The 27,517-nt window shown below is 40.6% G+C and overlaps 3 protein-coding genes and 1 long non-coding RNA gene across 8 annotated transcripts in view; 2 read left to right on the forward strand and 2 right to left on the reverse strand.

Annotated features, from left to right (window-relative positions):
- Positions 1–522, reverse strand: part of Gprk2 (G protein-coupled receptor kinase 2) — a 52,080-nt gene extending 51,558 nt beyond the window's left edge. The window contains exons 1-2 of the mRNA XM_071711856.1: positions 351–522; positions 187–231 (exon numbers count right to left, since the gene is read on the reverse strand). The gene's annotated coding sequence lies outside the window, so the exon portion shown is untranslated. The remainder of the gene's footprint in view (positions 1–186; positions 232–350) is intronic.
- A 945-nt stretch (positions 523–1,467) lies between these two features.
- Positions 1,468–26,932, reverse strand: LOC139775674 (uncharacterized). Its single transcript, XR_011718896.1, has 3 exons — positions 25,473–26,932; positions 25,199–25,313; positions 1,468–1,668 (listed from the first exon to the last, which is right to left on the reverse strand). It is a non-coding gene; the product is annotated as an uncharacterized lncRNA (long non-coding RNA).
- Positions 3,286–7,898, forward strand: LOC139775676 (synaptic vesicular amine transporter). 2 transcript variants are annotated; one of them, XM_071711890.1, is made up of 8 exons: positions 3,286–3,882; positions 3,962–4,171; positions 4,484–4,750; positions 4,834–4,874; positions 5,206–5,352; positions 5,686–6,007; positions 6,212–6,431; positions 6,699–7,898. In XM_071711890.1, exons 1-7 carry the CDS (start codon positions 3,789–3,791, stop codon positions 6,427–6,429), a joined length of 1,299 nt encoding a protein of 432 aa, XP_071567991.1. In that variant the 5' UTR covers positions 3,286–3,788; the 3' UTR covers positions 6,430–6,431; positions 6,699–7,898. The 2 variants fall into 2 exon arrangements, with proteins under 2 accessions (XP_071567991.1, XP_071567990.1); XM_071711889.1 differs by having other exon boundaries at positions 6,212–7,898.
- Positions 12,589–24,515, forward strand: Pde6 (phosphodiesterase 6). 4 transcript variants are annotated; one of them, XM_071711851.1, is made up of 14 exons: positions 12,589–14,117; positions 15,347–15,477; positions 15,843–16,048; positions 16,656–16,984; positions 17,251–17,496; positions 17,741–18,098; positions 18,308–18,477; positions 18,721–18,943; positions 19,166–19,240; positions 19,312–19,350; positions 19,598–19,879; positions 20,299–20,675; positions 20,771–21,207; positions 21,283–24,515. In XM_071711851.1, the coding sequence occupies exons 3-14, from the start codon at positions 15,995–15,997 to the stop codon at positions 21,918–21,920; spliced, it is 3,228 nt and encodes a 1,075-aa protein (XP_071567952.1). In that variant the 5' UTR covers positions 12,589–14,117; positions 15,347–15,477; positions 15,843–15,994; the 3' UTR covers positions 21,921–24,515. The 4 variants fall into 4 exon arrangements, with proteins under 4 accessions (XP_071567952.1, XP_071567950.1, XP_071567949.1 ...); XM_071711849.1 differs by lacking the exon at positions 15,347–15,477 and having other exon boundaries at positions 12,589–12,998; positions 13,778–14,117; XM_071711848.1 differs by lacking the exon at positions 15,347–15,477.
- Positions 26,933–27,517: the final 585 nt, after the last annotated feature.

Here is a 27,517-nt window from a genome sequence, read left to right on the forward strand (position 1 = left end):
AGATATCCTAACCTATCCATATTCCAAGATAATAGATCTCTATGCGATATGAATACATTATATTCATGTTCTCACACTCTTGACTTTATATACATATAAATAGATTTATATTATATTACATATGTCTGATATAATTTTTGCACAGATCTATTATCTTAGTAATATTAAAAGTAATATGTCACTCACCGATATGATACGCAGTGGTGGAGTTGTGACAGAAATTGCGTTGGACTGCAAAATAAAAATACACGAAAATTATAGCAATAATCAGAATAATTTATATCTAGAAATTATCCGCGCATAAAATAATTATTTCTCTGAGTAACAAGGAAAATAAAAGATTTACTCACTCCGTGCCTGCTCAGCCGTCGCCCGATGCCGCGCCCAGGCCTCCTCCTTCTCTTAGATTCCTTCGTTGCTCACTCGTACGCAACACTCGCGAAAACACGGTTAATTACGATCGCGCGTGTTAATCATTATAATAAAATAATCGCTCGCACTTTGCACGGCACTCCCGACGGTAATTACACGTGACGCGCTACCTGCCGACTCAAGTTTCGCCTTTCGCCGTGTGAAGCCAGGGTGGCAGTGTGGTCTTGTGGTAAAGCGCCAGACTCGTAATCCCGAGGAACCGGGTTCGAGTCCACCTGATCACAGAATTTTTATATTCCAAACTGCACCCCCCGCACGAGTGGGGCTCGTGCGGAGAAACTGGGCAATCCTTTCGAAATTGGTCGTCAAGCTTGGGGAGCTTGGGAAGCTTGGGAGTGTTGTTGGAGAACATGAAATTGTTTGAAATAAAATAAATAGGGACACCAAATTTTCTACCACATCAAATTTTTGTGCGGAGGCTCCTAGTGGTAGATGCCAGTGTTGTACATTATTCGAATAAATTTTTATTCGATTACGAATAACGAATAATTTTTTTATTCGTTATTTTTTATTCGTTGATAGAATTATTCATCATTAAAATTATTCGTTATTCACAATTAAATAGGTTTATTCGTTATTCTTATTCGTTATTTTTTATTCAAAAATAAAACAAAATACATAAAAAATTTGGTTAACAAATGACTTTTCGTGTTCGGTCATGAATATTTCGTGAACGTAAAATTATAATTTATTAATTGATATTTTTAATGTTAAATAAATAATTAAAACAAAAAAAATTAAATAAATTTACAATCAATAAAATAAAAATAAAAATTTATTTTAATAAAAACCTGTGTTATTAGTTTTAATTAATAAAATAAAAAACAACATAAAAACTAATTTTATTTATAAATAAAAAAAAGAAATGTAATGAAAAAAGTACATAATCAATTTAGTTTCCCAAAAGTGTAGATTTTAGAATGTTTTTTTTTAGTTGGTTTAAAAAAAATTACTCAAATGTAATTATTATCAAAGTTTATTAATTATTATCAAAGTTTATTTTTTATTTGATACATTTTTATTTAAAAAGGCTTTTAGAAGCACACGTTTTTCAAACATACTGTCTGATAATCGATGAGATTTGGCTGTATTAATCATCGTAGTAAATGAAAATACTCTCTCCATCGGAGCCGAAGAAGGAATCAATGTATTGTATTTTATAAAAACTTTCTTTATTGTAGGATATTTTTCTAGGCAAGATATCTGAGAGTCTGGATCTCCTAGATAATAAAAGATCTAGAAACAAAAACGAAAATAAGGAAATAAAGCAAATGTAATAAATAAAATAATGAATAAGAACTATTACTTCTAAATGTATGCGAATTATTCAATTTTCTTTTTAAATTACGATTTGATTAATTGCTCTATTTACAAAGATTATTAAACCTATTATTTACAGATTAAAGTTTATCCTCGTGTTGCTCGGGGAATAATTTTAATGCTTTAAAAATCTATTGGACGTCGAACTTTTCGTGCAAGCGCGAATCTTTTCTATTCTCTGTTATAAGATTTAAAAACTATTACATACACATATGTACGTATATTAGTGTCTCTCAAGAATCAATTATTGAAATCATGAGGTAAAATTCAAATTGTATTTCAAGACAATCTTTATCCTTAATGAATCACAAATGCAAATACGATATATCAAATATTAAATTGACTCTCAAGATCTATTTATTAAACCATATTAGGTATATCTTGAAATTTCAGCTAAATTCTTTAGTAGACACGCGATTATAAATATGAGCATATAAACCTTGAACTAAACATTGAACTTCCTCGTAATTATTGACAAGCTCGTTGACCAATTCGGCGATAGAGGTTTCTCGCTGCATTAAGCGAGGAGGACACGAGCAGAAAGCTGCGCCGTACACGGCGCAGAATCAATTTGGCATGTACCTCAACGTCGAAATTGCATTATGGCCGATCGTAATTTCGCAAGCAGGGCACAGGTGTGTGCTCCGCAGGAATATCGATGACGAGATAGCGAGGTACCGGGCATACAACAAAGGGACTCGCGAAAATGAAGTTTACGTTCACCGCAGTGCGAGGTATGAGAGGACAATTCGTCATTTGCGCGCGAACGTTTCATTCTTTTTCATTTCTTTTTTTCAATGACGCTAAATGCAAAATACTTTAACTAAAATTTAATAATATATAGTCATTTCCATTACTGAAATTTCGAACTTCAGCAACGGATTACTTACAGATTTATAGCTGATTTTTTAAAAAACTTTGTTAAAGTATTAATATATTGTTGAAGTTGTAATAAAAATATGAATAAAGCTCCTACAAATAATAATAGCCCTTATAAATTCATATGGATTTTCAGTTTTGAAATTTTATTTTTTGAAATAATAAAATATAATAATAATAATAATAAATAATACGCGGTATAGTACTTCAACTATATGATTATCCGTCGTAAAAATTATTTCATTATGATAGTTGCATAACAACTCAAGTTTGATGGAAATAAAATTTCCGATTGCCAAATTTTTAATCTTAACCGATTGCGTACGTAGCGCACGTATGAAGACAAAAGAAGATACGATGCAACCCTCCGAAAATTCTATCCAACGCGCGCAACCCCTTCGTCGATGTCACCGTTTTCCTACGGTTTACGACCACCTGCCAAGGTATATTTCCACATCATAAGACCACCGTGAAAACCGCGAAAATCAGAACGGCTGGCGACGACCGATAAGTCGCCATAATGGAGATAAATCGAAAAGTGCATCGGCTCGTGAAACGGTGCGCCATCCGGACCAACCTTCGCGTTGCCCCCCATGAAAAAGCTTCTGCGCAAGGACGAGCTTCAGCAGCTATAAAAGCCCGCACGAAACTCGTCCGCTTTCCAGTCACGTTTAGAACGGCCTTTCAAGTGACAAAAAAGAAAAGAAAAATTCGAGGGAAGCTACTTAAATTACGCTTATCAAGCCGACGAAAAGAGAGAGAGAGAGAGAGAGACGTGAAATTGTTTAGAATTTGAAAAAGAAATTTATTTCAAGTAAATAGATTGAGAAATATAAACGTCCCAAATAACACTTCTGAATAACGGGGACCTATCTATCTAATTTACATTTCACTTTTCTTTTCTTTCAGACGGTTTATATTGCAGATTTAATTGATAAACTGTTTAAAAATTTTATTTTATATTTTGCGTCCATAATTTGTTTTAATAATATTGTCTATCCGAATCGTTACCAATGGAATTATAGAGAATTAAAAAATTACTATGCGCAAACTTTCGTCAAAGATAGATTTCGAATTTCTCTAAATTCTTCGTGAATACAGTGACCCTCAGTGTATTCGATTTTTTTTTCACTTTATATCGAGATCAATGATCAAGGATGAGATTTGACAATCTAATGAACAGTCGCATGATCATCGTCACAGTGGTCTATCTCAGCATCTTCCTGGATAATGTCCTGTTGACGGTAGTCGGTAATTATGACCAAATCGAGAGAAAAAGGGAGAGGACAAATCACGGGCTAAACAATTTGCTGATACGGAAATGTTTCAGTGCCGATTATCCCCGATTATCTGTGCACGCTCGACGCGAATACGACCGCGAGCGCCGAAGAGGACGAAAACGGTCGAGTGGGATTACTGCTGAGCTCGAAGGCTCTGGTCCAATTAATTTTGAATCCCGCCGTGGGCACACTCACTGGCACTCTGGGCTACGCTAGACCTCTGTTCCTGGGAAATCTCAGCCTCTTGTTGGCTGCTTTACGTAAGTTATGGACGACACTTTTACATCCAAGCTTTTCCAATAAACAGAACTCCACGTTCATCCGTAGTAACAATTCGAGTCTCATCTCACGATCTCGCGGAGAGAATTGCTTTACAAATAAAATGGAATAAAAACGGATATCGGTTAAATATTGCTAAAAGTTGAATTCAAAGAATCTTTTAATTAGTTTGTTTGCGTAAATTTAATTTCGCTTTTATGAAACTGCCGTTTGTTAATTTAACGCTTGACGTTAAAGGCTTCAAGTAAGCGAAGACGCGTATCTGCAAACTCGAGTTTTCATTGTTATCGCAGTGTTCGCCTTCGGACAAACGTACGAGATACTGTTCTTGGCTCGGAGTGTTCAAGGTATAGCATCAGCGTGTATAGCAGTTTCCGGCATGTCGCTAGTCGCCTCTCAATACTCCGAGGAAGACGAAAGATCCAAAATCATGGGTTTTGTTCTCGGCAGTATCGCCCTAGGCGTTCTCCTGGGCTATCCGATCGGTTCCGTGCTTTACGATCTCGAGGGAAAAATGGCGCCATTTCTATTAGTGTCCAGCCTCATCATTATAGTAATTTGTAAGTAATCCTTTAAAATTGTAATTGTAGAAAACGTATTTCTTTGCATGAAAATAAAATATTGAAACGCGTTATTTTCGTAGGTCTGCAAATTTTGACATTAGATGTTCAGACAAACGCCGAGGTACGTATATTCACTATTTTAAGACATTAATAAAACATAATATTATATTTATAAAGTACAATAGAGAAATGCGTAAAGTTTATAACTCGAAATATGTACGATTAAATATATCCGTAGCTCTCAAGGAACTGTCTCTCGAAAAGTAACTTTAGAGTTTACAATTTTGTCATTTTTCAATAAGTTTTAACCGCCAATAATATTGCAATAATTATATTATTCCAAAAACTTAAGATAATAACAAATTAATTTCTCATACTATGCGAAAGCATGCGATTTTATATTTATTAAAACCAAATTGTTTAATTAAATTTTACTGTTTCATACATATCAGCCAAGCGAGCAGCAAACTACTTGGCTGCATTTATTGTCTAATCCACATATCCTCATTATCTCTGGTGCAATTTGGTGCTCGACGTCACCGATGGCGATATTAGAGCCTTGTCTACCGATTTGGCTTCGAACTCACATAAAACCTAAGGTATGTGACAGAAAATCCTTATTTCAAAGTAGGAAAATATCAACAGCAAGTTTCGTCAACAAGCTTTGATCTATTGTAACTAATGCAATTTCATAAATTTATTATCTGTATTATAACCGTGCATTATCCTGATTAACGACAATATATAAAGAGATCAGAATTCCATTAGATTATAGTCAACGTTAATCAACGTTGATGAAACTAAGCATGAGAAGTTCGAAACCTAATTTATCGTTTAAATAACGATCGATCCTAATGAAGCTGCAAATTCTGCTTCATATTCCGTAAAAAATACAGAAGAGCACTGCTTCTTTTGATTAACATCCCTTGCAGAAATGGCAACTGGGCACAGTATTTATACCGGACAGCGTGGGCTACTTAATCGGGACCAACTTCTTCGGCGTGATAGCGTATCGTTACGGGCGCAGCAAAGTGGCGATCCTGGCTATGCTCGTGGTCGGCGTTAGCGCCATTTTAATCCCGTCGGCGAACACAATGTCGCAGTTGATATTCCCGCATCTGGGAATGGGTCTGGGCATCGGCGTCGCGGATGCAGCCCTGGTGCCGTTGCTGGCCAGCTTGGTAGACCGAAATGGCAACTACGGACCCGTTTATTCGATCCAACAAGTGGCTGTCAGTTTAGCTTACTTCTTAGGTAAAATCGACCGGAAAATTAAGAGACCGGTTCTATAAAAATAGAATTGAAGGAAATAATTTTAGAAAGTATAGAGGTATAAAGAAAGAGCCAGGTCCGCCCTTGGCAAACGCTGCTCCCGATTGCGATTGGAATAATTTACAGTTAAGAAAAAACTGGAATGTTACAGAAGATATATATCGCACAAATTGTTTTTTTTTTTAGGTCCTATCACGGGCGGCGAAATGGTAAAAGCCATTGGATTCCCGTGGGTCATGCGAGTCGTGGGTATCGTGAACATGGCGTACTGTCCATTGTTGATATACCTTACGTTGGAACGGAGAAAGTTGTTGACGAAGAAAGAAGAAAAGAAGGACTACGATACGTTTCAAGAATCCATCGCTCCCTACGAAAGATTTCACGATTCCGACGAAGATCTTTGACAGTAAATAAGATTCATTTAGCAATAATCACAAACTGAACATCACGTTAATTAACCCTGAAAAACTTTGTAATTTTCTATTTATGTTAGCACTTTTTTTCTTTCTATTTCGAGAGATACATTTCTATCGAGACATATTATATCTCCTAATTATCATAATTTTCGCAAGCCATTGTCTCCATTTTAGACAATTGCGCAACGTTAAATATCGTTAAATCCACTTTTGGAGACCTCGAAATAGTGTCTAATGACATTGTGTCCTCAATTAAGTGCGCTATGCAGAACCGGATCTTCGTCGTAATTGGTAACCCAAGTGAATTATTGGCCGAACAATTTCCCCCGAGGCTATCATCCGTGGCACGACGACATTTCTCGGATCGGAGAGCAGGAATTCGCTGAATTCGCGAAAGCGGTACCCGAGACAGGACAAGAAACGCGCGCTTCTGATAGCGGAAAATGACGACGATCGGCCGATGTAGCTCTAAAAGCTTATTAATGCACTCAATCTACAGCGAAATTCGTTTACGTTACATTAATGGTCCCATCGTGTGCAAGCATTGACTCGTCATTAGCTTACGTAGGTCGCCGTGCCGTACACAATGTATTCGATCAATTCTCACTCGCGTGTCTCACGATTAGTTTGAAAACGCGGACAAGAGCTAAAAATAAATAATGACTCCTCGAAATGAAGATACATTTTATTTAAAATGCAAAATTAAATTTTATTTAATTTTGCGAAATTTGTATATTCTTGTCACATTTGAATCTTCCGTTTAAGTTATAGCACTGTTGTAATATAAATTGAGGAGATTGTCGGCATTTTTTTTAACGATCCATATATTAACGTTTTGATCGTATTATTCCCCGAACAGCCTAATGATTTCGACTTGTCCGATCAAACGACGTAAATATTGATCGTAGGAAAATTCAAGCGCATAGATAAAGCCCGGCTATTTTCCTTCGTGGAAGTCGGAGGCGTAACGTAAACAGGGTGGTGCCGTCGATGTTCGAAGGATTTGTGAACGAGGCGCAGGGTATGCGAGAGGAAGCGAAATGGGGCGTGACTTTGCACCCCGGGGTTTATTCGGTGAACAACGCCGATCGTCATTAGCAAGGGTGTTAGACTAATCGCGTTGCCGCCGTCGTCGCGAAGGAAGCCGAGTGCAATCCAGTGAACGACATGCGTGCATAGCTTTTTAAAAACGAAGTGTCCCCTCGGAAAACTCTGTGTATCAATTTAACGGCAATGCTGAATTATTAATAGAGTGCAGAACCAACGTCGTTAATTAATCAAGCGATGTTGAGTTTCTGCTACGGAATTGTGTACCGTTATATCTAGCGTTGCCTTTACGAATCTGTATCGTATACCTGTGTTTTCATGTTACCCTTTATTCTATATTCTGCAAGAGTGTACTAATTTTAGTCGTGAAATCGATAATAAACGCATTTTCTTCGTTCTACTGTAATAAATGACTTTATATACATATGTAAAAATAATAGCATCAAGCGAAAATTGAAAAAATAATTATTTTATTGCATTATAACATTTAATTTCCGTACGTAAATTGTGTATCTTTTATATTCGTTTGTGTATCTTATTTTATTCGTATTTCCACCGAGATCATTCTTTTCACCATTTCGCATAGGCATACGTCTTTAATTAGCCGAAGAGGTCAATCCTGTTCGGTACTCCGTATAGCGAGTCAATAATTAAGGTTGGTTAAATTATATCCTATAAATAGGAAATCGATATGCGTGTGAGGTCCGCGCGACTTTAATTCCGCACGAAATAAAGCGCGCTGTGCAAAGTTCGTCGCATAAAAACTCTCGACCGCGTCGTTAGCAGTGAGGTAGGTAAAGAGAGTCGTAATAAAACGCAAACGACGACGACGACGATGGCGGGGAGGAGAAGTCAACGACTGAATGGCCGAAAGAACGTAAAGCATATATTTAATGGAGGAGCGTGATGATGGTCCAGTGATTTTCGACCGCCCCCGCACGGCAAAACGTTGATGGCCTCGTTTGGTGACGCAAAGCCTTGGAGTAACGACAAGATAACGTGATAAGGTAAATACATGACATATATCGAGCAATAACGATCGCAGCATGCAGACAGGAGATGGAGATGACGAGGAAACGAGATCTCCTTCTATAAGCTTTTTAATCGTGCGCATATCTCGCCAGACGATTACAAAATAATTTATCCTTTGTGCAAAATTTTCCATTTGCTGTGTGATTACACGTTGTCTTTTTCATAAATACAAAATTCGTATTTATCTATTTCATGTGATTTATAGAAGTTATATACTGCGTAATATTAAAGATATATCTCTCTCTCTCTCTCTCTCTCGCGAGAGATTTTTGCGCGTTTCTCTCGAAATATTCTTCGCACGTGTCGCGCGTTTGACCTTTACAAACGATATCTTTATTATTCTTTTCTTTGGCGAAGAAGCCTTTTCAACTTTAAACATCCGCACTTCTCTCTCGCGCGTTGCTCCAATTCCGGCCGCCGATTTCCATCTTTATATTCCGTGATGCGGCAGAGATTAGTGGCGCGACGTTGCATGAAAGATCGCGAAGTAAAGCCCCGCGATAAAACGTGCCAGCCCTCGTCGTCGACCCTGAGCGGAATTTAATGCCAGTCCGCCTTCCCCTCTCGCCCAATTCCTGACCTCGTCATCGCCAACGAATCATTGAACACCTCTCAAATCTCGATGACCCACCTCGTAAATTTTTTTTCTTCCCCCGCTATCGCCTTTCCTCCCGTCTCCCGTCCCGTTATCCCATTTTCAAAACCATAATCCTGGCCGAAATCCAACGGGACGAGACCTCGTCCCCGGCGATATCGGGGTGTCCCTGGCAATCTGTCCACCTACATCGCCTGTGCCGCACATATTTTATCGTGTGCGGCTCCGCAAAGCTCGATTGGCCGATACGCGCGAATCGAAGACCCCGGGATCCCAAATCCTCCGAATCCTCCGCCATATTTCAACATTATTGGAAAAGAGATCAAGAAAAGGCTGGAAACAATGTGCGCATTATACCCGTCAAAACAATTGAATCGTATCCACGAAAACGTTATAATAAAAAACATTATTTGACAAGAAAATATTAAAAATCCTGGCGCCCACACCACCTTCATAAACCTCCCTCTGTGATAAATCCTATATGCGCTCTTTTATGGTTTTATTCACATCTTTCTCAATTTAAAAAGGGTATTTTCACCGCGGTATTAACATCTGAAGCCCGACTTTTATATTACGAAGCATAGTCGCGCAAACAAATACAAGTAATGCGGGGTCTACAATGCGAGTCGCAAAGTCGTGAGTCGCAAGAATTGACCAATCACAATCGAATTTGAGGAGAATAATCGACTGTGATTGGTCAATTCTTGCGACTCACGACTTTGCGACTCGCATTGTAGACCCCGCATTCCTGTTTCGTTTTGGTATTTGCAGCTATGCAAAATAGCTCTATACAACTTTGTAACTAATGATAAGACCTTGTAAGCTCTCATAAAGGAACGCCTTGCTAAACGCGCGACTTATTTCCGTGACGCGGCAGGGAAGACAGCTCAATCCCGCTACATTAATCTCGCACCGGAATTAGAATCGTAGTTAAAACCGAACTGCAGACAAACTGCAGAGCAGATAATGAAAAGAGGAAAAGAAAAACACAAGTAAGGAAACAGAGCCGTGACAGCTTGACTAAATGACCTCGGCGTTTCGTCTATTATTCACGGGGGCACCCGCTTTAAATCGGGACAGTTAATTGTCGATTGACTGTCCTAAAAAGAACTCTCCGAGAAATGGGAATCCAGAAATGCGTAATTTAATTTCTCATCCATATAACAGAAGTATGCAAACACATTGATTTCGGCGGCGAGATTACGTCACAGATAGAAATTCGTAAAATACTAATCCTCGTTCAATCAATCTATTTTCAAAAATAAGCAAGCAAATAATATTGCAGATGGAAAAGATACAAATTTTAACTAAGTAGATAATAATCATATTAGTAATAATAACAAGAGACCAGACGTGTATTAGTTCAGCTGCATAATCTTCAAATATTCAAGACAACTTCAAGAAAGAATATACGTTTTCACACTCATGTGTTAACATTGTACAAAGAAGAATCTCAAGAACAAGACATCACTATGTGGCATCTAAATATACCGAGTATTCGAAAAACGTATGCTTTCTCGTAATTGGCAATTATCTGACGTAGATAAGCACGATCGATAATGCCTTGGCTAAAGTTTGATAGAGACTTAACTGCAGAATTAACTGCATGTAACATTCAAAACGTATTAATATTTGACGTTGAAACTTTAATGATTTTGGCAAATTAAGCGTCTCATTTAGACTCGACTTCGATGGAAAGTTAATTTAAAGTTCGATTATCGAAGTAAAATATCTTGAAAATTAAAATGTGCTAATCTCAATTCAAACTGAAAGGAAAAAGCAACGATTGAAACTTAGTGAATCTAGAGGAGAATCTGCGGCACACCGTATATATGGACATGGACGTAATCCGATTTTCGCGTGATGGACGCACGTCAAAGCTATGTATACGCACGTACGTATGTTGCATAACAAACCGTGGAGCGCTAACACGAAACGCTTGCCAATTAGCATTGATAAGAGTTTACATATAATACCAAATGGTTATATGGGATCGAGAGCGAGAAGGACGCTCGTGATGTCATAATGATTGCTCGTTAGCCGATATAAATCTTGTTTACAAGAGAACATACCAATGCTGCTTACTCCGCTGGCAGCACTTGAAAAATTAATTGAAACTTAAAGCAAAAAAAAAACCATAATTTGCGAGATTACTTTTAAATGTCAAGCCGTGTTTAAGTAGAGCTTACAAGTTACAGATACTCCATCTTCCTGCTCCGATATTTTCTAGGAAGCTAAAAACTAATGTCCATTATTAGTGAGATCATATGAAAAGGTACGAAAACTGATAAGATTGTTCCTCGTTATGTTGGAGAACGGAGGATTGAGCTCTTAAGCACTGCTACGGAATCCCTCTCTTTCTCCCCTTCTCTTCCTCTCTGCGCATTCAACATCCCAATTATTACATCGAATATCAAAGGCCACGCACGTGGAAAAGAGTAATCTCATTTATTTTAACGCCCCGATATTAATGATAGATACATCGTATAACAACGTTTGCAACAATATTGCCTGAATTTCATGAAAATTTCATGAGTGGGATACCAGCCAGCGCTTAAGGGTTGAAATTCAACGCCGTAACGCCGCGCGCCCGCACATTGGCGCGTTAATAACGACGCACACGCCCGATAGTTAAATTTCCCGAAACGCATTAGACACAGGTGTTCGATTAACGATTCCGCGCTCATTAGCTTCCGCGAAACGCGCGCTCGCGGGAGAGCGAAGCGCGGCGCGGCGCGGGTCGATCGATCGAGCGCGCGCGGCATCATCATCGGATATCGACGCACGCCGGCCCGCGCTCGTGAAATTTCAAAGCCGAAAATCTCGCGGACAGCAGGGGATGCTGCCTGCCTGCCTGTCTGCTTGCCTGCCTGGCCTGCCCGTTCTACCCGCCTGCCTGCCTGCCTCTGCCTGCGTCCGGGATACTCTCTCTCCGCCGGCCGCTATCGATCTTTCCCGGAGCACGGCGAGAGCGCGCACGAGAGAGAAGACGTCTCCTCGGTATCCCTGCCGCACGTGCGCACACACGTATACGTATATAGAGAGTACGTACACACGTACATGGACCCACACGCGCAACTCTGCCCATACCAGTCGGAAGATAAGCAATTGCGAGCCCTGCGCACACGCGCACATCGTACGCGGCTACCTTACTCACGGAGATGATAAGCGTCCGTGAGTCTCGCCACGAATACAGACGCGAGAAACTGATACCTATTCGAACGGTACTCACGACCACGAGCCCACGAGGACGATAAGCGTCCGTCGGGCTCACGTGTACCAAGGAGAGATACGCAAATACACAGACGTATATACGTAACTCGGTACGCGCGTTTGATGCGGAGATAGTAATACCCTAAGACGGTAGCGCGCGTAACGGAGACGCGCGCGGAGCGGAGCGGAGAAGCCGTGGGAGGCTCGGACGCGTAACCAGCCGAGCTCCACTCTCCGCGCCACTCTCCTCGAACACCCTCGTCCGCCTGACCCGAGAGGGAGACTTCAGTAAGCTCGGAGCTTTCAACCGGTCCGTAGCCGTTCGCTGTCGAACGTCGTCGCCGACCGTCGCCGTCGCGTCCCGGCGCGAAACGCGATCGCGCTGGTGATCGTCGTGCAGCGACCGTCCTGGACCTGGGATATCCTCCGCTCGCGATAAATCCCCTCACGAACACGAATCTCTCGAAACTGGAACGGAAATCGGGAGGCGTCCCGAGCGGGGAAGCTGCGAAGGGTTCCCAGCGAGTTGATCTCTGAAATATGACACCGGCAGGACGGGGTGGTCTTTCGAGAGATAGTCCTTTGCAGACGAGTGACGGCCTGTCGAATGACTTCAAGATTCTTTCAAGATCAGTTCATTACTAGACGGTTGTTGATCAGCAACGCAAAGGTTTAACGCTGTCGGCGGAGAAAGGATGAGGACGAGAAAGAGGAGCTCGCGAGGACGTGCCGGTCGATGCGGTTTCGAGTTCGCAATCGCGTGTCCACGGGCTGCGCCGCGTTGATCCTGCCCCCGTGAGATTGGAGCGATCCTCGATAAATAACTCACGGGGAAGGGAGCGACTTTTCTATTTGAGGCCGACGACGTGAGGGGACGATCGAAGCCGCGTGCAGAGGAGGCGATGATCTCGCTTCCGGAAGCGGCTGAAGATCCTCCCATTTAGAGCTCACGTCGATCGCGCGTGATCGCGACGATCCTGTCGCTAAATTGCTCGTCGACGCGTGCGATATCGCGTGCTCCAAAATAAATTGATATGAAAAAGAAATGAAAAATTAATCAGTATAAGAAAGAACGCGATAAGGCTGGAAGATTAGAAAAACCGCGGTTGAGCTCAACGTTGGGAGAGGCGAAGCCTTTCGTATCCGATTATCAATCTTGCGACGGAAAAGGCACGCCGAGTGATGCAGCCTCGCAGATGATACGGAGGCTGGAAAACACGCCGTGACGGATATATCGAACGGCGACGAACTTGAACGTGAAAAAAAAATACGCGAGTTATACACGAGATGCGTCTGCGTGGTCGCGCTTTTCGGCGAGCAATCGGTTCCGTCCAGTCGATCGCGATTGTAACGCTTTCGAGGGTACCATCGTGTTCGACGCACGACGCACGCCGGGTCAAAAACGGAACGCAGTAGACCGAATGTATCCTTGACATGCTTGAATTAAAGAAAGGATATCGACGCGACGAACGGAAGGAGGGCATGTTTTCCGAGAGGGAATCGTGGATGGAATAGAAATAAAATGCAACTTTTGTGTACATTCGTGCGTCCGACGACGCTCGCGTTGACGGGAAATGGTGACGAGACGTCGAGGAACGTTGTGATCTGTTTGAAATGACGTGTGTTCGACGTGGTGGCTGTCGACGAAGGACTCGATTGTACACGAAGGCGAGCGCTCACGTGCGGCAAGAAATCGCGAATGACATTTTGCAGGAGTGATGGCTATTTCGGGCCGGACACGCGGGTGTGCTGCATTTATAAGACATTCTTCGCGAATGGTTTACTGCAGGTGAGCGATGCAGGTGTCTATGTTTATACTAGCGTATCTTTAAGTATTCAGGTATTATAAGCAAATAAGCGATCAAACTCGAGCACCGAGATTGTGTCATCGTCGAGAAAGTCTCTAGTCGCTAATTCTCAAACGTTTGGAGAGATTCCTTGCATAAATAATTAATAGCACGTTCCATTTTTGATCATTAATATGCAAATTCTATAATTACATAATCTAGAGAATACAGATATACTTAGATCTTTTAGAAAACTGAATTAAAGAATGTTAAATTGGCAGTTCTTTTTCGAATACTTGCTCTAAATATGATCATAGCTTGTACTAACAAATTTGAATGATTAAATTGAAAGAGAAAATGGAATGTATTATACATAATGGAATATATTATATAATAGACAAGAATTGGGAAAAATAAAGCGTAGCTTTCAGTCTTCATAAAGATTTTTATTCGTGAGAACATCGTCATATTTTAATAGTTCTCGAGCTCTACACTGCAAATCCAAGAGTGTGAGACTTTTATCAAATTAAATTCTAGTAAAAAAATGCTAATTATTATATTAATTTTTTTTTGAATATAATTATATAAATGCGTAGATAAAAGGAATATATTTTTGTCTTTCAAAGAACTAAATTAAAAGATATAGTAAATTTATATTGCGCTCAAATATTTTAATTTATTTGCAATTAAAATTAAGCGCATCACGATGCGGTGTCTCGTGGGTAAAAATAATTGCAATGCTCCATGATACACTTCAATATAATAGAGAATTTACAAAAATGTTCATTGCGAGAGTTTGCATCCACTCATGTCGCCATGACATTCCAATTATCCGCAGTCTCGATTCCAATTTAGCGGATAAAATGTCAGAGTTGTAAGAGCGGGAGACGCGCGCGGGGAGGATAATCATCGACAGGAAACGTATTAACAAGGGACTTAATGCGAAGCGGTTATTCTCGTTGAGAATTGCAGACGCCGGCGGCGGCTGGCCGGCCTTCTTCATGAATATTGAATTGCGTAATTTCATAATTCAGTGATTAGACGTGGATTTCCCTGGTGGGTCGTTGCCTTCGACCCTCCGCGGAGGGAGCAAAGCAAAAGGGGACGAAAACGCGTAAGAGGAAGGACTAACTGGGAAAGAAAGAAAGATCCCGTCGCGTACGAATTGCACGAGACTCATATCGGTAAAATATATAATTCATGGGCTCGTGCTCGATTCCGACATTCGTAGATAACATTTCGAGGATTCAGACGAAGTGGTGAAATTTTAAAGCATATCCTAAGTCACATGAGATCTTGTCAGATTATTCCAAGAACGACAACTGAGAAATCGTAAATTATGTCAGCGTCATATTACCCAAGGTAAAATGGAGAATTTAATTTAAACATTGCTATACATATTTATATACATATTTATATATTGAAAATTGATACGAATTATCAAAGAGCATTCATCTGTAAATAAAACGACTATTGCAACAATAATTCTGGCGTATTTTTATTTGCGCGTTCGACGTATATATACTAATGAGAATCGTTTGTTTCATTTATTTAAGTTAATGCAATTAATGTTCTTTCAAATAAACTGTTTCTGCAAGCTGATAAAGTATAAAGAAGAGGCCAAAAATAGTATCTCGATATTACTATAGCAGTAGAGTATAAGGATAAAATTATCAGAACGAATAAAATTATTTCGCGTCACGAAAAAAACCGCAAATTTTTTTCAGATTCGTATTTCCGGGACTTGCGAAGACGTGCGTAAACACCGGGAAACGAAAGAGCGACGAGATATGAAGCTTCCTCTTATTCGCACGGCTCTCGTCGCATAACTGAACGTTCCTATTGCGCTCGATGCACGTTACATTAAGCTCAAGGTGATATGGAAGCAGAAGACGAAGTGGATGATGAGTTGTCGGAAGCCGTCGACACGGAAGTAATTAAACAGTTTGCATTAATGCTTTTGTCGTTATAACCGTACGGTTACGATGTAACAAGTGTCCTTAAACAACAAATTAAAGACACTTTGTGAATAGTACCTGGATATTGACATCCTGAAAATTGTCAAAAATCGACATATAAAAAGAAATAAAAATTTTTTAATATCGCTTTTAGTACTTTAGATCAAAATGGTCTAAAAATTTAAACTAATATTGCTATTTATTCATGATTCTCTTCTCCCTATAGTAAGAAATTATATAAATTTCTTACTGTAAAAAAAATTCTGATATATTTAAAAAGAATTTACAATGTTTTCTAAAAGTTACGTGCGTGGAAATAATAATAACATTCCAATAATTTAAGAAGATTAATTAACATTAATCGACAAAACATATGTTTTAAAAATTGTTCTTTCAGAAAAGTGTATTATCAAAGTCTGGGTTCTGTTCATGATACAATATAGTTAGTCAGTATTCAATTTGCTACGGTATACTTCCCTTTGCAATCTTTTAAAATAACATAGTATAAATCAGAGATAGTGAAACAAAAGGTAAGTTGTAGCGAGCGAGATAGATACTTTCGATTTGCGATACCATTCGTAGGCGAATCATAACAACAACGTCGAGAACTTCGAGACAATGAAGATCTCTACGAAGCCGGTGTCCGAGATGACTCCGGAGAAGGACGACTGTCCTTTACTACGCTCGTCCAATCCCGAACAATTGAAAATTGTCGGTCCCGCCGACGACAGTCCCGAAAAGTTGAAAACGTCCGTGCGACCAGAATCAAAAGTACCCCTAAGTACAAGTATAAAGACTGATGTGAAAGAGATTGAGATCGCCAGGCTGTGTAGAAGCAAGAAGGTCATCTGCCAGGACATTATACACGAATATGACGAGGACGACAACCTCACCATAGACAGAGTTGGAAGGTAATTGATTTTAATCTGATATTACCTAATGGTAATATTGTCGAATTAACTATTTCTAAATCTTTCTAAAAATTTAACGTTAAAAATGTCGGCGTTAAATTGCTACATGACAACATATTGTACACAAATATTTATCTTATTTTCTCAAATTGTTTAGACATTTAGATATTATTATTATTGTTAATTATTATAGAATATAAATAATAAAAATTCATAAACTTTGTGACAATTTTTGTATGTGTAATTACTAAATCCTTATGACAAAGATACTTGGAGGCGCATCCTGCTCTGGCCGAAATGTGGCTGCGGGAGAAAGCGAGTCTCCAGCTTCGACAAAAATTGCAGAGCACGTGTATGTTACAAACAATAACACCGAGCGCACCAAGCGCCCCCAGCAGACAGCAGGAGGAGAATCTTCTCAACCAGAGCAAACGCAACAGCGTCACATCCGATCTCTTTCAGACCTGGTTGGCCTCGAGTTCACCCGCAAAGCGCAGCAGGAGTCCCAACAGGTAAGCAATTGTAACAACGAAATAACGTTGTCACATCTAAATGTTGTGTAATCAAATCGTTCCGTGTCACACATTAAGATATAAATAACATAATAAAATAAAATATGACAAATTAAATAATATATAAATATCGTATACAACGCGTTCTATATTTTTAGAGAATAATAAATCTTTTAAAATCTTTTCGGAAAACTCAATCCGGACTTGCCTCGTACTTAGGCAGCACAAGTATTAAATCTTCCAGAACTTACAGCACGCTGATGGATCGTCGCGAGGAGCTCGGTAGACTGGACGAGAGCGATCTGTTTATGGAGCTGATAAGGGACGTGGCGAACGAACTGGACATCAACGTCCTCTGCCACAAGATCCTGGTGAACGTCGGCCTACTCACTCATGCCGATCGCGGCAGCCTGTTCCTGGCAAAAGGACCCTTGGAGGATCGATACCTGGTGGCGAAGCTGTTCGACGTCACTCAGGATACCGAGCTCGAGGAAGCCATTCAACGGGCTAAGAACGAGGAGATCAAAATACCGTTCGGAGTCGGTATCGCCGGTTACGTGGCGCAAACCAAGGAAATTATCAACATCAAGGACGCTTATAAGGTTTCAGCTTTTTTGGGGTATTTAATCGAGATATGATTCACTGAGTATTGAACCTTCCTTTTAATCTCACAATAATAACCATAACGCCGTAGCTCGATGAAGAAAAATTGTAACTAACTCCCTGAGTAATCGTCTAAGAGCTAATTAATGATGAGCTTTGTATCTTTGTCGGCAAGATTAAAATAGATTTTTCTGTTCACATTCATCAGGATCCGAGATTCAACAGCGCCATTGACATGCGAACCGGATACAAGACGACATTGATTCTGTCGATGCCGATCTGCAATTACGAGGGCGACGTCATCGGGGTCGCCCAGATCATCAACAAGACGAACGGCAGCAACGAATTTACGGGCAGGGACGTCGAGGTGTTTCAAAGGTAGAAGACATATATCCCGAAAATTTATAACTTCGCGTAATCGCGCGTAATAACCGGATGTCGGACGGTTAGACAGACGTTAGGGTATACCGTTACATTAACTGATTGCATAATGGCGCAAGGCCAGTTACAAGACTATGTAATTGCCATGTACACGCAATTATAATCGGCGCCGTGCGCGATCGATACGTTTATTAATACGATCGCGCGTCTAATTTTACGACGGCATCGATTATGTCGCAGATACCTCACATTCTGCGGCATCGGCATACAGAACGCGCAGTTGTTCGAGCTGTCCGTGCAGGAATACCGGCGCAATCAGATACTCCTCAATCTGGCGCGGAACATATTCGAGGAGCAGAACAATCTCGAGTGTCTCGTCACGAAAATCATGACCGAGGCGAAGGAGCTGCTCAAGTGCGAGAGATGCGCCGTTTACCTGCTAGATTTGGACTGCGGCGAGGCAGTAAGTGTGCTTCCTTTCCGCGAGAAATTTACATTTTTCTACGACTTATTACTTACATAAATGTCAAGATTATATATAACAAAGTCGCGAAACATATAGTGCGATTTTGTTAACTAGCTATAAGGCGAACCAATGTTTAATTAACTGAATATAATATTCGATTAATTAAACGCCCCGTATGGCGTTTAAAAGCACAATAAGAGATGCTAAGTCTCGTTCCAGGGGCATCTCGAGAAAATCGTCGAGCGGCCCGGGAGGTCGGTGCAAGAGAGCAGAAAGCCGTTGTCGAGAAGAGAGGTGAGTGGCACCGCCACGTGTTACTCGAATTTGTATGTCTGATGATCTTTTTCTCTTTCCTGGCGGCTCAGAGCAATAACATCGACATGGAGGACATTATTCAACAGCATGTAAGTGATCCCGATTAAACCGAGTATATGTATATACATATACATAAATATACATATAAGGAAATGCAATTTTTCCGCCCTCCCGACAAACGTACAATCTCTTCGACGTTTCTTCGGTTAACTTGACGTTGATCAACGCACACGCATATTAAATCTTTTCGATAGTTCAAAATTTTCTTAAAGAAGCTAAAAATCTTTAATTCTGATTTTCAAACGTACGATTAGTTCACGTAATTTATTTTTTCAGGGAGCGAACGAAAGTAACAAATTTACCATGGCATTCGAAATGGAAAACGAAACGCAAGAGGCCCGGGTCTATCGGCCAAGCAATAACAACCTGTCGAGTACCCTGGGTCAGATCGCAAGGTACGTCGCCGCGACGGGTCAAATACTCAACATTGGCGACGTAGCCACGTGGCTGAAGAAAGATGTAATGGAGAGCGGAAAGGAACCCATCAGAAGTATCCTATGCATGCCGATCGTCAACGGGCAGAGAATCGTCATCGGAGTTGCTCAATTGATCAACAAGGTTTGAATTGATAAAATTTTTTTATTTAACTTCTAAGTAATAATCCGTAATAGTCCGCAATAATCCTGAATAATCTATTATTAATCTGTTATTGATAGTTCGTATTTGCATTTAGATATACTTTGCATTTAATCTTTAATAATCCGTTAATCTGCATGTGCTGTATTATATACGTGTATCATACGATTTTTATGCTATTGACTTTTTAAACTATACGTTGCTTGAGAATAGATCACTGAGTGTCAAGCAATGATACTGTATTGTAATAAAATTCGCCATATAACAACACAAAATAATAATTTAACGAATATTAGTACTGGCGTTATAATAAGGGGTACTTTTTTTTTTATCAGCAATTGCTAGATAAAATTATTAAGAGTGATAAGTCTTTATTAATAATGAAAAACAATTCTTTGCAGGACAACGGGACATCCTTCACCGACTCGGACGTGTCGATATTCGAGGCGTTCGCTATTTTCTGCGGCCTCGGTATTCACAACACGCAAATGTACGAATCTGCGTGCAAGCTGATGGCGAAGCAGAAGGTGGCCCTCGAGTGCCTGAGTTATCACGCGACCGCCAACAACGAGGACGCCCTGCGGCTCGTCTCCGATCCCATACCGTCCGCGGTAACGTACAACCTCTACAGCTTCACGTTCATCGACTTCGATCTCACCGATGAAGACACGTGTCGCGCCACCATCAGGATGTTCAAGCAGTGCGATCTCATACAGAAGTTCCACATACCGTACGACGTCCTATGTAGGTGGATCCTCAGTGTGAAGAAGAATTACAGGTGGATATTTCAATCTCTTTTCGTTAATTTTGTTTCATAATGGCTCTGAACGCGCAATCTTAAACGGAGTTACATTCGGAAATTATTCCTGACAGGCCAGTAAAGTACCACAATTGGCGGCACGCGCTGAACGTCGCGCAAACGATGTTCGCGATGCTGAAGACCGGCAAGATGGAACAATTCATGACCGATCTGGAGATTCTCGGACTTCTGGTAGCCTGTCTTTGTCACGATCTGGACCATCGCGGCACCAACAACGCGTTCCAGACGAAAACCGAATCGCCACTGGCGATCCTCTACTCGACCAGCACCATGGAACATCATCATTTCGATCAATGCGTCATGATCCTGAATTCTGACAGCAACAACATATTTCAGAATTTATCAATGGAGGACTATAGACGTGTGATGAAAGTCGTGGAGAGCGCCATTCTGTCGACCGACCTGGCGATGTATTTCAAGAAGAGGAATCGCTTCATGGAAGTGATCGACGAGGGCGAGTTTGATTGGCAGAGCGAGGAGAAGAAAGAATGTAATTCCTTAGCTTTTATTCGATTATTTTTTCAAATATCACAAACGACTAATTAATTTTGTCCGTTTTTCGCAGTGCTATGCGGCATGATGATGACAGCGTGCGACGTGAGCGCAATAGCGAAGCCCTGGGAGGTGCAGCATCGCGTGGCGAAGTTGGTGGCCGACGAGTTCTTCGATCAAGGCGACCTGGAACGCCTCCAGCTCAACCAACAGCCGGTGGCGATGATGGACCGCGAGAGACGGGACGAATTACCGCAGATGCAGGTCGGCTTCATCGACGTGATCTGCCTGCCGCTCTACAAGGTCTTGTCGGAAACGTTCCCATGGATACTGCCGCTCTACGAGGGCACCACGGAGAATCGAAAACACTGGCAGGATTTGGCGGAAAAGGTCGAAATGGGACTAACGTGGATCGACCGCGACACGATCGAGGAACCGGTGGAGGAGTTCGTTTCTTACGAGCCTAAGGACATCGAGTTCACGGTCACGACCCTGAACTGCGCACACGCCGACAAGAAGGAACAAATGCCGGACAGGTCGTCGCTCGGCAGGTTCGCCTCCTTGAGGAAGGGCGGACGTACGTTGAGCAAAGGGGTCCGACATCGCATCAGCAGGTCTCTTTACACCAGGAGCAGCTCGGAGGACGCGGGCAAGTCGAAGGCGTTGCTCCCGGAGAGGAAGAATCGCAACAAGCTGTGCCTGCTCATTTGACGGCTAACTTCGACGACGCTCGAGAGCATCCCCGAATGATGGCCAACTGGATGGCGATACTTGGAAATGAGTATTTAAATGCACGTCGCAGCTTCCAGGTCGCGGAAGATGAAATCTTTAACGTTGAGATTGCCTGGAAGCTGAAGTTTGACAGATCCGTGGACGAGCTGTCATTGAAAAAGAGCTTTAGAGTGAACCTAGAAGAGTCGCTCTCAGAGGAATAACAATTGTCTACCTCGGTAACTAAGTCAGACTATTCTCGAAAAGTAAAATGGTACCAAATGGATCGTTTCGAGGAAGTTTTCAAGCTGCTTTCAGTTGCAGCGAAATACTTATGGGAAATGAATCCTTTGGGAGAGCTCTTAGAAGAGAAAAATATTGATATTTGCAGAAATGATCACTATATATGATCTTTTAATCAAGAATGATCATATATGATCAGATTTAATATCAATCAAATAAGAAGACAGAAAAAGAATAAGCAATGAGAAGAAATGACGATAAATTTAGCAATTTGTAAAAACTAAATATTCGTGCAAATTGCAATCGAGTAAGAGAATAATTTTCAATACAAAAGAGTAAAATAAATTAAAATGTCAATAATTTACATTTCAGCGAAAAACTGATTTAATTAATTATCGAAAGATTCATTACAATACTCTATCATTGCTCATTTCACGATTTTAATAAAATAAAGAGAATTAAGAATCTCGATATTATTTAACCGAATTAAATACAAATCCGAGTCAAAGTATTTAAAGTTTGACGTCATGTAAAAACTTACAATTAGTACGAGTGAGAAAATTATAGAACCAAATAAACGCATATTTACATAATTCCTGGAAGACATTCCCGGAATGGAAAATACGCTCAAGGAGGATATTCTATTGATTTCGGCGCATATTCCACTCTCTCCATTGCCAGACGTAGAAAACGACGAATCAAAATACCGAAGTGATTAACGAAATGGCGAATCTTCGTAAGGCAAAGACGATAAACTACGTAGCCCGAGAAGAAAAAGATCGGAAAGTATCCGAGGTGATCTCACCACGAGACATACATCGGCGCGTCGGATCCCGAAAAGACTGTTGCCCGTAGGTTTTAAGGCGATAAATACGTAGACAACGGTATTGCGTAAAATACGTATGCTTAGTCGATGGCTAGGTAGCTAGAGAACTTGACGGTCGGTCGTTGCACCTCACAACGACATTGCTCATAATCGCAATCCCGTAGAACGCGAGGAAGCGTGCTGTTATGTGTGAATGTGTCGGGCGTCGTCAGACCGATGATGATGATGATGATAATGACGATGAATTCAATTTTGACAATCTTTTTGTATCACATCTCGATGATATTCTAGGCTATACTGTTCGGCGTACGAAGGGATCGGTGACGATGACGCTTATACAGATCGAAGACGTGCGAATCGGACTCGCGGACACGCTGCTCCACGATATGGCGGTTTAAGTCAGAAACGAGCGCAGTTTAATTGTTTTATCATCTCTCAGACTTTCCTTCAGAGCGATCTCCGCGATAACAGAGAGAGAGATGCAATCAATACAGTTAAGACAAAAAAAAAGAATTGCTCTCAAGTGAATTTCTTTATTTTAATTAAACCCTTAAAATTCTGAGTAAAATAAATACATAAGTTTAAAATATTTTATAGATTCTATAAATAAAGAATTGCAAGTAAATATATTTGAAAAATATTTTAAATCTTTTAAAAATTTGGAATTTTATGAGACGAAAGAATTACGAAAGTAAGTAAATTTAATGCGTTTTAAATTGTGTAAATAAAGGATTCAATCGCGACTTTAAATTTTGTAAGTAAAAATTTTCGAAACAGAGCGCATTTTCAATTTCATATGTGAATAAATAAAAAAAATTATGTATTCGTATACGAAAAAAGATTTTTCTTTCAATTTGAAGCTGATTTGGGGAGTCGCTAATACGATCGTACAAATTTGGGAACATTTATCCTTCGATCTCATTGCGTACGTATGCAAGATCTTTATGTGTACATAAATTGGTTACATAGCGAGCGGTACTTTCATGTCGTATCAATGTCTTATAAACGGAGTCAATGATAGGATTAAATCGTGCACGCACGCACGCAACGTAATCTGTGACGCAAGCATGATCGCGAGTCCACTGATTATTTCTGTGCAGTTCGAGTTTTGTCGAACCATTGAACCCTTCGAGGAGATCGGCGAGTTACACATAAATTACGTTGTTCACGGCAAAATCCATTTGTGTTTCCGTTGTTATCGTAATTACGCAGGTATTCCGGATCGAGCGACTCCGATCTCTGAGCGATCAGAGCCCGCGTCTAATTTAACACCTCTCTTTTTTCGCGTTTGATTGACGTCGATCGAACCGCGATCGGACGCCGCGGAAATCAGTCAAGTCAGAGTGCCCTCGTTACTTTCCGTAAAACTTCCCAAGCGCATTATGTTTTCCGAGTGTGAGTTGTCTGAGAGTTGAGCAACACGAGAGTGAGACTGGTTTCTAGTCTTTTGATATAGCTGCGAATCAATATGCCTATCAGAAAGAATTGTTGCACATGATTAAATAAAATCTGGATGTGCTCAAACAGCCGCGCGAATGTGAATTATTTGAAATACCCCGAGAACATGATAGATCGCCTTTTAGACTTCTTATCTTATTGTTAGTCAAAGTATTATTCGAAAGTCGTTACACGCTATCTTAATCCTCTGCGGTTCAAATTGTTTCTCAATCGAATGAAAATCAAATGTTTCAATTTAATCTAATTAATGGATTTAATAGGAATCAGAGAATTTTTATTTTTTAGAAGAACTTTTATAGAAATCTCAAAAATATTTGTCGAATATAATCATAATTCGAATACTTAATTACAGTAGCTTTTATATATGTAATAAAAAAATAATTAAATACCACAATTTTGAAAAATTTGATAAAAAGATTGAACTTATTGTTAAAAATATTAATTCTTTCTAACGGTGCTATGATTTATAGGCCTCTCGACAGCTCAGGCCTTTGCCTAGATACATTAAAGACCCTACAGCTTAACAGGGCTTTCTAAGTGACAATTTAAGCGGATCATTAATATAGATTGTCAATAACGTCGCAATAACGTGCAAACTAGGCTCAAATTTCGTCGTTCAAGGCACAAAAGTTCCACATTTAAATTTAAATATATGATTTAAATTTTAAGCATTCAATTTGTTTCTAATATACATATAATAAGCATTTCTTGTTTTAAAATCATTGCAAAATCACGATATGCACGTACTTACCTGGCGACGATCGACCAACCATTGCGTCTTCGCTGCAATCCCATCCTCGGTGAGAAAGTAAATTGAAGCCGAACTCTCCGATTGATCCTCCGGAAGTAAGACTTAAATCTCGATGCTGAAATGAATATTGACAATGAGAAATGGCTATGGTGTGTGCGACGCTTAACGCGTCACGAAGATTCGAGACTTCTTCGCGCGCGAAATCAATCTTCAAATCGCGATGAATACGAGACGATCGAATGCAATTTCGCGGACTTGAATGACGATGACTCACCACGAGAAGTGAAGAATAATTAACGCGGCTAATTATGGAACGGCGACAACGGCGTGCGTTACGCATCTCCATCAATCGCGTCCCTCGATGAAAAGATAGTTCGACACGAGAACGATTTCGATCGACCAAGTCTGATGGATACGCGGAGGCTAAATCGCGGACACCGAAAACGCGACGTACACGATGGCGATTAGTACACTCGCGACGGATATCGTTCGCAAGACACACATACTTAACCGATAATTCTTAGCGCGAGACTCGGTTTTGGACAATCACGAACGCGAGATTCGCGGAACGGTTCGAACGACTCACGCGACTTCAACATGGCGACTAACCGTCGGTAGTAACCGCGCGATTCGGGATCCATGAGATCCATCGACAGACGCGACGATAGCGATTCTCGAAGCCGAGGCGGTCGGCGCGGCTAACTTCACGGTAATCAGATCTGTCCGTTCTCTTTCATCTACATATACTTAGATAATATATATTTATAAAGTGTAACTGAGACGGACGTTGCTTTCAACAGAAATAAAATTCGGTTTCGTGACGGAACGCGATTCGAACTCGATCGAAGAGCGACATTACGAGATTTACGAGTCTTGAACTTTTCGAGATGACTTACTGCTTCTTGCTCTGGCCGTCTTATTAGCGGGAGGGCGCCAGTGTACAGCGATCGTCTCTGCATTAAATTTTCATAAAATCAATGACTATTTCAACATCATTTCGATTAGACACTCTCTTATTTGATTTAGTTATTGCTTAGATAAAAAAAAGATAAAATTGCTAAATGCATTTTGATTAATTAATCTTAGATTATTACCCTTATTTTTCGTTTATGCCGTTACTATCTTGGGTCTGGCATTTTATAAATATACATATAATAAAACTTATAAAGCTGTAATGTATAATATATATTACATAACGTTATATAAGTTATAAAGTAATTATTTCGTTATTATAATCGTCATTCTGTTTCACTACAGTGTTTCAAAAAATCCGGATAAAAATCTCGAATTAAAACGAGGAAGGAGGAAGGAAACGTTATCTCGACGAAGAATCAAGGGCGAATCTTCAATGCAGGGACATATATTTACGCCGTTTTTATTATTAAAACATTTAGAAATTACACTCGTACGATGGTGTCCTTTACAGTTACGGATCATCAATCCAATATTGGTCCTACTAAATTAAATTAAGTATAACAAACGGTTTCTCCTTTTCTTTTTGCTTCCTTCCGTCTCCTTATACTTCGTGTCGACGATTATAATCCGCTATACATACATTATATGCAACATGCGCGCGCGCGTGCACATGCAGTCAGAGCCCTTATACACGTGATATTGCGACGTCCAAAAGAAATTGGCTGACGGGAAACTTCCCGTAATTTCCCGGGAGACTTCTTTCCTGCGACTTCCCGTTTGTTCGTTTTATTTTTTTCCCCCCTTTCTCTTTTCGGCATCACCCTTCTCTCACTCGATCTCCCTTCGACGATCTCCGGCCCATACGTCTCCTCCATGCGCTCGTACGCGCTAGGAAATCGTACGCCGAGGCAGTGACGCGCTTATTTGGCAAGATCCTTTCAGCAAACAACATCGCATTACAACGTCGGACAGGCTCCGCGGACATTGTGATCAAGAACGAGGGGAATTCGTAACCACCGTTGTACGCGATGCTGCGGGAAGCGCGCGTAAAAACGAGACTTTCAACCGATGAAGAACTTCGACAAGCCCGAATTCCGATGCCGTGGAGATCTTCACGCGAGGCTCACGTTACGCTGGAAATCGAGCTAGTCGATAGTAGACCGGTTTAACACATTCGCGCGATGCGTCCCCAATTGAAACAATCGTGCCGGAAAAGACTTCTCCTGGCGTGTTGCGTCTCGCGTGTTACGATATTTTAGGCTCCCGAAGCGCGTAAGAGAAAGTAAAGGTAGACATGGTGTTGAGTCGTTGTATCGTTTGAGATCATTATTATTTACAACTAATTAGCGGGAACGGAAAATACGGAAAACATCCAGCGTCGCGACGGGTATCCAGTTTCGACTG

The sequence above is a fragment of the Temnothorax nylanderi genome, unplaced genomic scaffold, assembly GCF_030848795.1.
Source record: "Temnothorax nylanderi isolate EJ_2023f unplaced genomic scaffold, tnyl_v1.0 TNYL_tig0102_pilon, whole genome shotgun sequence".
Lineage (NCBI taxonomy): Eukaryota > Metazoa > Arthropoda > Insecta > Hymenoptera > Formicidae > Temnothorax > Temnothorax nylanderi.